This window comes from Psammomys obesus, unplaced genomic scaffold (assembly GCF_907164565.1).
Source record: "Psammomys obesus unplaced genomic scaffold, mPsaObe1.curated_primary_1811, whole genome shotgun sequence".
Lineage (NCBI taxonomy): Eukaryota > Metazoa > Chordata > Mammalia > Rodentia > Muridae > Psammomys > Psammomys obesus.
Genome location: NW_026592776.1, coordinates 5,831,974 through 5,846,701, shown reverse-complemented (window position 1 = coordinate 5,846,701; position 14,728 = coordinate 5,831,974). Strand labels below are relative to the sequence as shown.

At 39.7% G+C, this 14,728-nt stretch overlaps 1 protein-coding gene across 3 annotated transcripts in view; it reads right to left on the bottom strand.

Moving 5' to 3' along the window:
- Positions 1 to 2,075: 2,075 nt before the first annotated feature.
- The window catches only part of Asb11 (ankyrin repeat and SOCS box containing 11), a 31,580-nt gene continuing 18,927 nt past the window's right edge, over positions 2,076 to 14,728 (bottom strand). For 2 of the 3 annotated variants that reach the window (XM_055615770.1, XM_055615772.1), the window contains exons 3-7: positions 14,218 to 14,325; positions 9,212 to 9,362; positions 7,501 to 7,635; positions 5,923 to 6,114; positions 2,076 to 2,200 (exon numbers count right to left, since the gene is read on the bottom strand). In XM_055615770.1, coding sequence (XP_055471745.1) covers positions 2,076 to 2,200; positions 5,923 to 6,114; positions 7,501 to 7,635; positions 9,212 to 9,362; positions 14,218 to 14,325 — 711 coding nt within the window. The remainder of the gene's footprint in view (positions 2,201 to 5,922; positions 6,115 to 7,500; positions 7,636 to 9,211; positions 9,363 to 14,217; positions 14,326 to 14,728) is intronic. The other variant, XM_055615771.1, reaches the window with a different exon arrangement.

The following is a 14,728-nucleotide window of genomic DNA, read 5'->3' as shown; positions in this document are numbered from 1 at the left end:
GACCCAATTAAATACCTCCTTTTATAAGAGTTTCTTTGATTGTGGTGTATCTTCACAGCAAGAGAATAGTGAATAAGTCAAGAAGTGTCTGTTTAGTTCTTTCAAATTGGGTGATTTTCTTGATGTTCAATTTTTTAAGTTATTTTATATTCCCAATACCAGCCCTCTATAATTGGTAAAGATTTTTTCCCATTATGTAGGCTTGTAGGCTGCCATTTTGCTGGAATAAGGGTATCCTTTGCTATACCGGCATTTTTAGTTTCATGAGTTAGGTTCTGTTTAATTATTGGTTTTAATGACTATGCTATCATGATCCTGTTCAGCAACTAATTTCTTGTACTGATAAGTTCAAATGTTTTTCCTGCTTTCTCCTCTATCAAGTTCAGTATATCTATCTGGTTTTATGTTTTTATGTTGAGATCTTTGATCCATTTAGAGTTGAGTTTTTGCACGGTGAAAAGTATGAATCTATTTGGATTCTTCTACATACAGCCATCATGTTTGACCAGCACCTTTTGTCGAAGATACTGTCTTTTAGCCTCTTTGTCAAAAAAAAAATCAAGTGGCTGTAGGAATATGGGCTTACGTATGGGTTTTCAATTTTATTACACTGATAAATGTGTCTGGTATTTACACCCATGTTGATTTTTCTATATTTCTCTAGTTTATCTTGAAATCAAGGATACCTTCAGAAGATTTATTACAGCATATTTATACTCTTGGGATCAGTAACCAGCTATGGCTTCCACTTACTAGCTCTCAGTAGCACCCTTCCCTCAGCCGTTGCAATGGGAAATGACTCTAGATATTATTGAATGTACCAGGGGAAGGGAGTAGACTATCCTCACTTAAGACACAAAGGCCTAGGAAAACTGAAAAAAAAAAGAACATTAAGAATGAATCTTAGGAATTTATGAAAGAGAATTTTCATTTAGCTAGTATTCCTACCGTGACAAATCTGCGACAACAGTACTTAGAATAATGAAAACCTCTGAAGTTCTACGGTTCTAATATTACAAAAATAGACTAGGAAGGGAAAGGGAGAAGCACAGAAGAAAAGAAAAAAAGGAGATGAGGAGGGGAGGGGATTGTTTGAAGACTTTGAGAATATGCCAGTGTTAGGTTATGGCTCACAGCAGACAGTAGCTGGGAGAGCAGATTACAGGAAGACCAATGTTGCTCAATCCTAGAGCTGCTTACTTTCTTACAAAAATATTTAATATCAGAAGTAATGTGCAAAAGTTTCAACCTTTGGATGAGCTAATCTCTTCAAATATCTTTCTTAGTCACCAAAAGTGCAGTCACCCAAAACCTCATTTAATTTTGATGTTTCCAAAGTACTTAGTTGGTTTTTTAATTTTTTTCTTCACAATTTATTAATTATATATCTCGATGCTTTTTAAAGAGTCATTTCTTTATTTTTTTTTATGTGTGCAGGTATTTTGCCTGCTTTTACCTCTGTGCATCATGTGCATGCAGTACCAATTGTGGCCAGAAGAGGGGACCAGAGTCCCTGAAACTGGAGTCACATACGGTGCAAAGTGAGTTCTGGGAACCACACCAAGTCTTCAGTAAGAGCAGCAAATGTTCCTAACTCCTGAGCCATCTCTCCAACACTACTTAATTATTTATACATATTTTAATTAAGAGAAATCAAAATCACTGAAGAAATTTATTTTAGGAAAACACCAAACTAACAAAATATATTGGAGAAGGACTAAATCAAGAGCATTTCTTAAGTAGTTAACTTAACCTTATCTACCTGTATCTATGCAGAATTTAGAATGCTGACCCCAGACCCAGATACTAGAGGATCCCAAATCATCCAAAAACAGCCTATTATGTTTCCTCTATTTCAATTTTGTTTTAAGTTGATTAACAAGAGTTAAAAACCAAAAGGTTTCTGGTTACTCTTTGGCAACCATTAAACTAATCAGGAGTTTGCTCACTTTGAGTGTTTAGATTTCTGGACGATTTATTCTAATTGAGTGAGCTGATTTTCAAGGATAATGATTTGAGCCACTGAGAGTACATACTAAGCACCCTACAGCAGGCAACAACCTACATGTTTCCAACTATTGGTATAAGAGGAATTTTTCCAGAGGTTCTGGCAGACCTAGCTTGTAGATTGCTTGATGACATGGACGGCCCAAGCACTTCCGGACACATAGGCGGCAAAGCTGAGAAAGAGCAGGCGGACCTGAAGGAGGGAATAAAAATGACATGAGCCTCACAGTGGGGTGGAAAAGGAGATTTGAGTACTGGAAGCTTAGTTGAATGGGATAGGAATTACCAAATGATGGTGAGTGCTACAAGCACAGGATTCTGAGTCACTCTTTTGTAGAGAATGTTCTTTAAGTTGATCTTCCAATAGTAACTCTATTATTGAACACTGAGCTGTCCACAGGCTAGGAAAGAAGTGTAGCTCTATAGGGAGTGCCTCTCCCTCACTACTGCCTGTGCTGATGAAGAGTGATAGGCTGGATGAAGTGAAAAGGCACTGGGGTATAAGACAGAGTATCAGGGCAGAGGGGCAACTGCAGAGAGGGTATGAGCAGGAAGTGTTGCTTCTGTGGTCACACAGTTTGTGCTAGCAGCTAGATCAGGTTCCAAAAAGTCCTCAAAGTTTCCACAGGCTTCCAAGTACTAACTGCATATATGGTAGTCCTGGCTCCCACCTCCCACTTGAAAAGGGGGCCTTCTGTGCTTGAGAAGGTTCTACCTCAATAGATATGTATGGAAAGAACTCTAATCACTTTAACCCCTTTGTTCCCTAAATTTCAGTCTCATGGAATCTGCTTATAAAGGGACATTTACATTATCGAATTATTTCCTCACCCTTTCATCAGCAAAGACTTTCTCAAGTGGATCTAATTACGTACTGACTTCTACAAACCCTCACTGTAAGTAAAACCTACTGCAATTACACTATAAAAATATGGAAAGAAGGCAGATTACATATGCAAATAACCCGATGACACTCAAAATTGATGTGGACAAGGAACATGTGACAGAGATCTCTCTGTAAAATCTCTGAGAACCAAATACTCACCTTTAGTTAAACCACTGGAAATGGAGAACAGGAAAGATCCCCACCCCGTTCCCCCGAAATCTGGCGAAAGACTTCACAACCAGGAACTAAGGAGCTAAGCTTCTGCAGAACATAGCAATGCAGACAATTTAACCCATTTTCTCAGAGGAGCTCAAAAGTAATACCTGTGTTTATGAAGCATGAGGACAGAGGAGCTTGCTAAGGAATACAAATAAACCCTAGGCCTGAAAACACTTGGCGTAGGGGGAAACAAAGTAAGAAAAATGTACAAACTATCACCAGCTATGTTCTCAGCTTACAATTGTAAAGTATACTTTCCAAACAAGTGTCTGGTAAGGAAGGCCGCTATCCTTCCAGTGGCAATTCAAATTAAAGAGCATGTATTAATGGCCTAGACATCAGGACTAACATAGACTAACATAGTGCTAGTTTAAGTGTGGGAGTCAGTTAAATAGGCAGAGTTGAGGAACCCAGTTGGACCACCTTGGTCCAAATCTCTATTTTAATAAGGTCCGCAGGAGATTTATTGGCGCGGAAGGGTTTGTTTGTTTGTTTGTTTTTTAATTCTAGGTCTTTTTTTTCTTATTAGTTACATTTTGTTAACTCTGTATCCCAGCTGTATCCCACTCCCTCATTCCCTCCCAATCCCACCCTCCCTCCCTCATCTCCTCCCTGACCCTTTCCAAGTCCACTGATAGGGGAGGACCTCCTCCCCTTTCATCTGACCCTGTTTTATCAGGTATCTTCAGGACTGGCTGCAAAGTCCTACTCTGTGGCCTGGCAGACTGCTCCTCCCTTGGGGGGTGGAGGGGTCAAAGAGCTAGCCATTGAGATCCTGTTAGAAACAGTCCTTGTTCCCCTTACTATGGGAAACCAAGTGGTTACTGAGCTACCATGGGCTACATCCGAGCAGAGGTTCTAGGTTATATCCATACATGGTCCTTGGTTGAGTGTCAAGTCTCAGAAAAGACCCCAGATATATTTGGTCCTTATGGAGCTCCTATTCTTTCCACGTCATACTAACTTCCCTTCTTTCATATGATTCCTTGCACTCTGCCGAAGTTTTGGTTCTGAGTCTTAGTATCTGCTTTGATACACTGCACAGAAGGTTTTTAAAGGCACTGATAGAAACTGTTTGCAAAGTAATAATCCGAGCATTTCATTGGGCCAGACATGACTTGGGAGTGTTTCATAAAACACAAAAGACCCCTTGCTGTGCACATTGTTTCAGGGCATTTGGATTGAAGTCTTAGAGCTTTAAGCATTCTTGTTCTTGAGCCCGAAGTCTTGCTTAGCATCGTAGTGCTTCTTAGTAGGTGTGTTACACTCTGGAAGCCAATTCCTCTATGCTTCACTTTTTACACTCATAGCTGGGAGAGCATGAGTTTCTACAAAGTTCTCAGTGTTTTTAAGAGTTTTGTGAGGTTCAGCCAAACATTGAGTGAAGCTTAAGGAGTCATTTGGAAAATTGGAAGGAAGGACAAAAGGACCTGGAGGTGATAGGAACTCCACAAGGAGACCAACAAAGTAAAAATCTGCAGAGATTGATGAATCAATCAAGGACCATACATGGAGAAGACATAGGCCCCTACACAGATATAGTCAATAGGCAGCTCAGTCTCCATATGGGTTCCCTAGTAAGAGTAGCTGTGGCTATCTATGACATGGAATCTGTTGCCTCCTTTACGATCACTTCCCTCTGGCAGGGCTTCCTTGCCAGGCCACATGACAAGAGGACTCACTCAGTCTTGATGGTACTTGATGAGTTGGGATAAGTTGGTACGGGGTTGGGGGTAGCTCCTTTTTTTCTGAAAAATAGGAGGGGGTAAGGGGAAGAGGAAAGGAGTGTGGAGCCGGGAGGAGAGAAGGAAGGGGATGATTATGGGAATATACAGTGAATAAATAAATTAAAAAATAATTCAGTGAGGTTAACCCCTGTTTCAAAGTAAGCTCCATGGAAGCACTTGTAAAATTGAATCATTCTAATAACTTTTACTTTTACTCTCCCTGGCACACTACCTTTCAAAGGCTCAGAAAACGTTCTCAAAACATATGGATGTGGAAAGGGTTCTTTTTTGGGTGTAGGGATGAAATAGTTCAGCTCTATCTTTATCCCCAGCATCTACAGTTGCTGTTCATGCCTATAGTGGAAATCAGACAAGGGGTTCTGGAAGGCTGACCTCCTACACCCTGATCAGAGAAAAAGCAAACAACATCAACATTTGGCTAGCTTTCTGAAATATATCCTATCCTCCCTACAGTCCGAATTCAAATACAGTCAGGTGTCACTTACTCAAACCAGGTAAATTCTGAGCAGTGCATCGTTAGGCATCTTCAACATTGTGTGTAAACACCGTAGAATGTATTTACACACACTAAGATGGTTGAGGTGCGACTTGGTGATTTGATCTTATGGGACCACAAGCTGTATGCTTGACCATTATTGATGGTCCTTATGCAGCATGTCTAATTTGTCCACACACTACATTACAATGCTACAAAGATGAGCTTTGATTTCTTCAAGTATGTGCCTTTTCTGTGATAAGCATGGCTGTTGAATCCTTTCTGGATGAAAACAAGGCTGTCTGATTATTTTCTTGTCGTGGGAAATAAAATGCAACAATAATACAGTGAGAAAGAAAGAAAGAAAGAAAGAAAGAAAGAAAGAAAGAAAGAAAGAAAGAAAGAAAGAAAGAAAGAAAGAAAGAAGGAAGGAAAAATAAATTCTAAGGAGACACTGCAGTTATCCAGGACTTCGCCCTTTCCACAAAACCATGCCCAATTAAAAGGAAAAGAAAAAAAGAGGAATCATCAAGGGGTGAGATGTCAGTATACTTAGGGAAGAGAAGCAAATACCTCGCCCTTCTTACCTTCATGGAGCAAGAGTGCCTGCTCCACACTGCTTTTGGGAGCAGCAAGGTCAAGAGCACTTTTGCCCTGTGAGTTTCTGAGTTTCAGGTTAGCCCCATACTCAGTGAGCAGATTGATGACCTCCGCACTGGACTGCCTTGCTGCAGCATGCAGTGGGGTGTCCAGCCACTGGCCATGGTCAACACTGGCTCCTTAATAAAGCAGATAGTCACAATCAACACTGAGTGTGAATGTAAGATACAATGAGCTGTTATATATAAAGGTATCTTTCACACCCTGGTGTATTTAGCCAATCTTTGAGACTATGTGATTGAAGCCTAGAACTTCAACAAAGCCTGTGAAGACTACTCCAAGACAGTTCAGTGAGAAAAGTGAAGTTAGGTGTTTACACACACATACATATACACATACACACATACATACACAAACATACACACAAATATATTGTAAAACACAAAACACAGTATTTGAAGTTCCTGTTACATGGTTATTTGGGGGACTTTCTGGAAAAATACAGAGAGAATTTTATTTAGCATAATTGGAGGCTCCAAAAATATTTCCAAAAATCTACATAAAAATAGCAAATGGTAGAAAAATAAATAATAAAAACCATCTTAGAAGTCCAATTTCTCAAATAGAGGTTTTTAGTACAGCCGTCATGTTTACATCAGTAGTTAAGTATCTTAAATCATGAAGCAAATGATAATTTTGAAGTATTTTACTTTTCCCTGGAATGGTGGTTTCTGTATTTGACACTCAGATCACAGTGGCGATGGTTGTGAGCCTCCATGTGGTTGCTGGGAATTGAACTCAGGACCTCTGGAAGAGCAGACAGTGTTCTTAACCACTGAGCCATCTCTCCAGCCCCAGCAGGTGCTCTTAACCACCAAACCATCCTTCCAACCTCACTGATAAAACTTTTGAGGAAATATTTGAAGTGGAAAATAGCAGGAGAGAACCACATCCCATACTCAGCTGTCTCTTTGGAGAAGCATTTTTTTGTGATTCTCAGCTCATGTGTCCTGAATGAAATCTAATGACTGCAAAGGAAACTGAAATCCAACCCTGAGTCCATCAGTAACCTATATTCCATTGGCCACCACAATTGCTTTAGCGATGGCCATCCATGTGTCTCAAAGAGAGCCTGTATATTCCTTCTTCTTACAAGTCCAAGTGTTTGTGTCAGACATGTTGCTACCACTAAGGAGAAACATGCTAGCTACATATGGCTAACATCAATGGAAGAGGAACTAAGAAAGATTTGCTTCTCTAGATGAGTTCTCCATATAGCTTTCAAACATCCAATAAAATCAGAATCTTTTCAAACCTGGTAAGAATGTTATCTTTAGAGCCGGTTTTTGTTTTGTTTTGTTTTGTTTTTTAAAGCCAGTCAGTGGTGGCACACATCTTTAAGTCCAGTACTTAGAAGCAGAAGCAAGCAGATCTCTGTAATTTCAGGGCTAGCCAGGTCTACAGATCTACAGAGTGAATTCAGGGCAGAGAATCCTTGTCAATAATAATAATAATAAAAAAAAAACTTATCAGGATCATCTCATTAAAAAAGATTTATTAATTACCTAGTTCTAGAAGTTTCTTCACACAGTCGACTCTCTCGTAAACACAAGCCACATACAGGGGAGTTCCCAGCTGAGGAACCTCTTGCTCAATGTTAACATTATTCTCCAGCAGAATCTCCATGCACTCTCTGTGACCTGGTGGAATATAAGATAACCTTATTCACAGAGGAACATGCTGACTATGCACATAATTCCGGGATTGCTTTCTGGGGATGGGGGGATCTTGTGAAGAGATAGCTCAATCATTAAAATGTGCTGCTCTTCCAGAGGATCTGGGTCCCAATTCCGAGCACCACACGGTGGCTCACAACTGTTTGTAACTCCAGTCTCAGAGAACTGATGCCCTCTTCTAGCCTCTAGAGGCATCACATGCACATAGCCAACAGACACACACAGACAAATTACCCATATGCACAAAATAGATCACTGAATATTTTTTAAAAGAAGTAATAGATTTTTCCCTGTATTAGAAAAAAAAAAAACTTTGTTTTGGAAATCATAAGTAGAAATCTGCAAGATAAAACCATGAAAATGCTTCCTCTAGAGAAATGACTTTTTTCAGTCCCGTAACTAACTACAGTGAAACTCAGGTTCCATGAAAGCTGAGCTCTCTCTCTCTCTCTAGCATGAAACCATCACTTCACAAATGGTGGCTACAAGAAGCAGAGGGATAAATGACCTCTATTATTACCAGTGCTCAAACCACCGCTCAGTCCTATTTCTTCTCCATTACTAATCTCCCATTCTATGCTTCACCCACACCTAAAAAAGAGAACCTGCAACTTTCTTTGGTTAGACTGGAAGACACAGATGAAAATGAATCCAAAGCTTCAAATAAAGAATATATCCAAAATAAATTACAAATTCACTAGCTAGGGAGAACTCCATAAGCACGCATTCTCTATGGAGACTTTGCCCAATGACAAAACATGACAAATTTGCAGCATATCAATGAATTCTTAATGAAGGCATTCTTCTGTGGCACTGATAAAAGTCTGATAATAGTTTTAAATATTTCCTCAAAAGTTTTATCAGTGAGGTTGGAAGGATGGATTGGTGGTTAAGAGCACCTGCTGGGGCTGGAGAGATGGCTCAGTGGTTAAGAACACTGTCTGCTCTTTCAGAGGTCCTGAGTTCAATTCCCAGCAACCATATGGAGGCTCACAACCATCTCCACTGAGATATGATGCCCTCTTCTGGCACGCAGGTATATGTGCAGTCAGAGCCCTCATACATAAAATAAATAAATAAATTTTGGGGGGAAAAAATCTGCTGATCCGGTAGAAGATGGAGTTTCTATTCCAAGCACCCATATGATAGCTCACAACAGTATACAACTCCAGTGCCAGGTGGATCTGATGCCGAGGTCACTGCATACACATGGGTACACAGATATACATGCAGGCAAAACGCATGCGCATGCACGCATGCAGAAAAGCTGCTATCATTAATTTAACCGTGGTTTTTTATTTTAGAGATGACATAATCAGAACCAATTTTACTTCTAAATAACTCTTATCTTTTTAAATGTTTCGGCAGGATGGAAACTGAGCCTAGTTTGAGTGAAACTTGAAATAGCCTCAAGAAGTTTCAATTGTAATTGTGGGGTCACATGCCTGTAGGTGAAAACATCTGTACCAATAGACCGTTGTTTCATGCACACTGCCATTCCCCGAACACTTCTTTGTGTGCCCTGGAGCGGTGAACTTACCTCTCTTCACTGCTTCATGGATAGGTGAAGCCAGGTAGACCTCAAGCTGGGCCTTGGCTCCAAACTCCAACAGCACGTTAACACATGCAGCACTACCACTGCAGCAGGCATTGAAGAGGGGAGTGGCCCCATGAACTGTCAGTCCATTGACCTAATGTTGGGCAAAGCAAAACTCACAGGATTTACTCACTCACTGTCACCAAGTGCATATTCCTATGTATGTGCCTAGATAAAGTCCTTTATGCTGATGAAGGACTGAGAGCATTCTATATCTTCATGAATTGTTAAAAACCCATGACATCCTTGATAAAGTGAGTTGTTATATATGAAACACTTAAAAGATTGCCTTCTTATTGGATCTTCTATCATTCTCTCACTTAGTTCATGTCAGTGAACATTTACTGAGCACCTTACTAGATGCCAATGTTGGGAGGGAGAGGGTGTTGCCTGAATGTATATATGTACCCTACATATGTGCCTTGTGTCTGTGAGGATTAGAAAAGAGAGTCAGATTCTCTGGAACTGGAGTTAGAGATAGTTGTAAACCACCATGTGGGTGTTAGGAATCAAACCCAGGTCCTCTGGAAGAGCAGTCAGTGCTCTTAACTGCTCTCCAGCCCTAAGCTACCAATATTTTAAAAGCAAAGGTAAGACAATTACCTCTTTTTAAGGAAGTTAAATTTTATCAAGGCAGAAAAATACACACAAAAGCTAATTTTGATGAAATAATAAATTCCTCAGATGGCAGAACGACAAAGAAAAACATAGATGTGAGAAATGGAAACTGAAAGTTAGTCGGCTTTTATGATTACTTAGATAGGTTGTTGGCAGATGAAAGATGATTCCCAGGCCAGGCCTAGAAGACCAGAAAGACATTTTATCTGGTCTCTGAAACTGTAACTTAAAATAAGAAGCTGTTGTAGAAGGAAGAATAGGACACACAGATTTCAGGTGTACTGAGTTTGGGGTACTGAAGGGTCAGCCAGTTAAGAGTCAGCTACTGACTGACCCACTTTCTCCTACTCCTTTCCTCCTTTTAATAGAACTGTTTGATGATATGATCGAACACTTATCATCATCAAAAACAAGAGACCATTGCCATATTGTTCTCTTTCTCCCCCACAAACTTTCTGTTCCAAAAGGAGAGCTATCTACCATGTCACACTCACAATCCGCTGGTGACTATAAGCATAACATTTGAAAGAAAATGGTTGTTACATAGCCCCACCTGCATCATTCATTACCCATGAACCACTAAAGCAGGACCCTAGAGATGTACCACGCAGCATAAGTGTGGGAATTACCGTGAAAGCACTGGAAAAAATTGATGCTCAGAAGTTTACTTGATACTCAGTTTTACACATAGAAACTCAACTTGCACTTAGATGTAAAAATCAAAAACAAAAAAACAAAAAACATTACTAAGCACTTAAAGATCTTATGGCTCATAAAACAAAGAGTACAAGGACTAGGTCAGACAGTAGAATTGGTAGCAAAACATTACCTGGGAACTAAATACAGTATCACTGAGGGTTTCGGAAAATGTGATAATTATAAGCAACCTGAATAGTTTCTGAAAAGTTAAGGTATAAGCTAAAAATAAAGTTTAAGTTATGTTTTCTTTGATAAGTGATAACTGTCAACTTGGCAGAAGTTAGTATCATCTAGGAGAAGAACCTCCAGGCATGCCTATAGAGGATTTTTTAAATTTTTACTTTATCACCTGTAGCAAAGTGGCTGGATACAAAATTACCTCAAAAAAATTAGTAGCCCTCCTGTTTATGAAAGACAAATGGGCTAAGAAAGAAATTAGGGAAACAACACCCTTCACAATAGACACAAAAGACATAAAGTACCTTGGTGTGACTCTAACCAATCAAGTCAAAGACTTGTATGGAAAAAACTTCCAGTCTCTGAAGAAAGATATCAGAAGATGGAAAGATCTCCCATGCTCATGGCTCAGCAGGATTAACAAAGTAAAAATGACCATCTTACCAAACGCAATCTACAGATTCAATGCAATTCCCATCAAATTACCAACACAATTCTTTACAGACCTGGAAAGAAAAATTCTCAACTTCATATGGAATAACAAGGAACCCAGAATCGCTAAAACAATCCTTTACAATAAAAGATCTTCTGGAGGTATCTCCATCCCTGATCTCAAGCTGTACTATAGAGTAACAATAGTAAAAACTGCATGGTACTGGTATAGAAACTGATTGGTGAATCAATGGAATCGAGTAGAAGACCAAAAAATTAACCCACACATCTATGGACACCTGATTTTTTACAAAGATGCCAAAACCACACAATGGAAAAAAGATAGCATCTTCAACAAATGGTAGAAAAATACAAATAGATTCATATTTATCACCCTGCACAAAACTAAACTCCAAATGGATCAAAGTCCTCTACATAAAACCAGACACACTTAACCTGTTAGAAGAAAAAGTGGGGAAGAGCCTTGATCTCATTGGCACAGGAGACAACTTCTTGAACAGAACACCAACAGCACAGGCTCTAAGATCAACAATCAATTAATGGGACCGCATGAAACTGAAAAGCTTCTATAAAGCAAAGGACACCGTCTCCACAACAAAACAACAACCTACAGATTGGGAAAAGATCTTTAATAACACTATATCTGACAGAGGGCTAATATCCAGAGTATATAAAAAACTTAAAAAGTTAAACAGCAACAAATCAAATAATCCAATTAAAAAATGGGGTACAAGGCTAAACAGAGAATTTTCAATAAATGAATATCGAATGGCAGAGAAACACTTAAAGAAATGCTCAACATCCTTAGTCATCAGGGAAAGGCAAATCAAAATGCCCCTGATATTTCACCTTACACCCATCAGAATTGATAAGATCTAATTTTCAAGTGACAACACATGCTGGAGAGCCTGTGAAGAAAGGGGAACCTTTCTCCATTGCTGGTGGGAATGTAAACTTGTACAACCACTTTGGAAAGCAATGTGGTGCTTTCTCAGACAATTAGGAATAGTGCTACCTCAAGATCCAGCTATATCATTCCTAGGCATATATCAAAACTATGCTCAAGTATACAAGGACATTTGCTCAACCATGTTTGTAGCAGTTTTATTCATAATAGCCAGAATCTGGAAACAACCCAGATGTTCCTCAATGAAGGAATGAAAACAAAAATTGTGGTACATTTACATAAAGGAATACTGCTCAGCAATAAAAAAACAAGGAAATCATGAAATTTGCAGGTAAATCCTGAGAACTAGAAAAGATCATCCTGAGTGAGGTATCCCAGAAGGAGAAAGACACACATGGTATCCACTTATAAGTGGATATTAGACATATAATATAGGATAAACATACTAAAATCTGTACATTTAAAGAAGCTAAACAAGATGGAGGACCCTGGGTAAGATGCTCAATCCTCACTCAGAAAGACAAATGGGATAGACATCAGAAGAGGGAGAAAACAGGGAACAGGATAGGAGCCTACTATAGAGGGCCTCTGAAAAACTCTACCCAGCAGGGTATTGAAGCAGATCCTGAGACTCAGATTCATAGCTAAATTTTTAGCAGAGTGCAGGGAATCTTATGAAAGAAGGAGGAGACAGAAAGACCTGAAAGTGAGAGGACCTCAACAAGGAGAGCAATAAAACCAAAAAATCTGACCTAGGGGTCTTTTCTGAGACTGATACTCCAACCAAGGACCATTCATGGAGATAACCTAGAATCTCTGCACAGATGGAGCCCATGGCAGCTCAGTCTCCAAGTATGTCCCCTAATAAGGGGAACAGGGACTGTCTCTGACATCAACTCAGTAGCTGGCTCTTTGATCACCTCCCCTTCATGGGGGAGCAGGCTTACTACTGCCACAGAGGAAGACAATGCTGCCAGTCCTGATGAGACCTGAGAAGCTAGGGTCAGATGGAAGGGGAAGAGGACCTCCCCTACCAGTGGACTTGTGGAGGGGTATGGGAGGAGAAGAGGGAAGGAGGGCATTCTTGGGAGAGAATGAGGGAGGGGCTATAACTGGGATACAAAGTGAATAAATTGCAATAAAAATTAAAAATTAAAAAGAATGAAAAAAATTATTTTATTTTTATTTATATGTGTATGGTTGGGTCCACATAAGGGTGCAGGCATCCACAGTGGCAAGTAGAGAGTGTCAAAGACCTGGAGCTGGAATTTACAGGCAGCAATGAGCTGCTCCGCATGGGCACTAAGAATCAAACTCTGGTCTTCTGGAAGAACAGAAAATGCTCTTAACCGCTGAACCATATCTACAGCCCCAGGATTATTTTGATTACATATTTGAAGTGGGAAGACTTGCTATTCACTTGATAAAAAAAAATCCTAGACTTCACAAGAGTGGAGAAATTAATCTGAGCACTAACGTGCAATGAAGTCATTGCTCCCTTCTTCAGACATATTGTAGCCAGCTACTTCAAACTCCTGACACTGCCACTTTCCTGCCAGCCATAATGGTCTATAACCTGGAACTCTGAGCAAAACAAACCCTTTCTCTTTTATCAAGGTGTTTTATCACAGCAATAGGCAAGAAGCTAAACAGTTCATGATGTGTTTTATATTAAAAATTCATTTACTGGGGTTGGGGGGTTAGCTCAGTGGTAGAGCGCTTGCTTAGCAAGCACAAGGCCCTGGGTTCAGTCCTCAGCTCTGGAAAAAAAGAAAAAAGAAAAAGACAAAATAACAAAAACTCATTTACTTTGATAATGTAAAACTAAAATAATGATTAATTTAGAGTACTGAATTAAGTGGCTTTTAATTCTTCTGTTGAAATTTATTTATATTTTACAACAAAATGGTTTCTTAATGAATACATCTGAATCACATATAGGCTATATAGGCTGAAAATAGAGTAACCTAAACAATGGTATACAGGTGTGAGTAGGGCCAGACCTTCCCATTGCTCAATAAGTAAACACTCTGGAAGGTAATGTCTCCTTAGCCAATGGGTCAGACAAAGCCAAGTGCATTGCAGCAGGACTCACATGTGCACCATTTTCCAGCAAGGCTTTAGCACAAGCCACATGACCTCCAAGGCACGCCTCATGAAGAGAAGAGACCCGGTTAATCGTCACAAGATTCACATTGATACCCTGCAGTTTGGAGAAAAGAAAGTTAAATGCTGCATCTCTCATAGCAAAGTAAGCGATGCTGTTCAATAAGTTTCTGTTTTAGACATCTGGATGAAGGCAATGATACTAGCACCATATAGAATGGAGGAGAAACAATGGCCATGGGATTCTAAACACCGCACTCGGGCCTGGAGAGTTGGTCCAGCATTTAAAGTGAGCACTGCTCTTGCTTCCAAGAGCAGTTCCAAGTTTGCTTCCCAACACCTAGATCAGGCTGTAATTATGCCTGTAATTATGGCTCCTGGGGGATCTGATATCTCTGGTCTCCTAGGATATCTCTCACACACATACACAAGCACACACACAAACACACACAGAGATAGATAGATAGATAGATAGATAGATAGATAGATAGATAGATAGA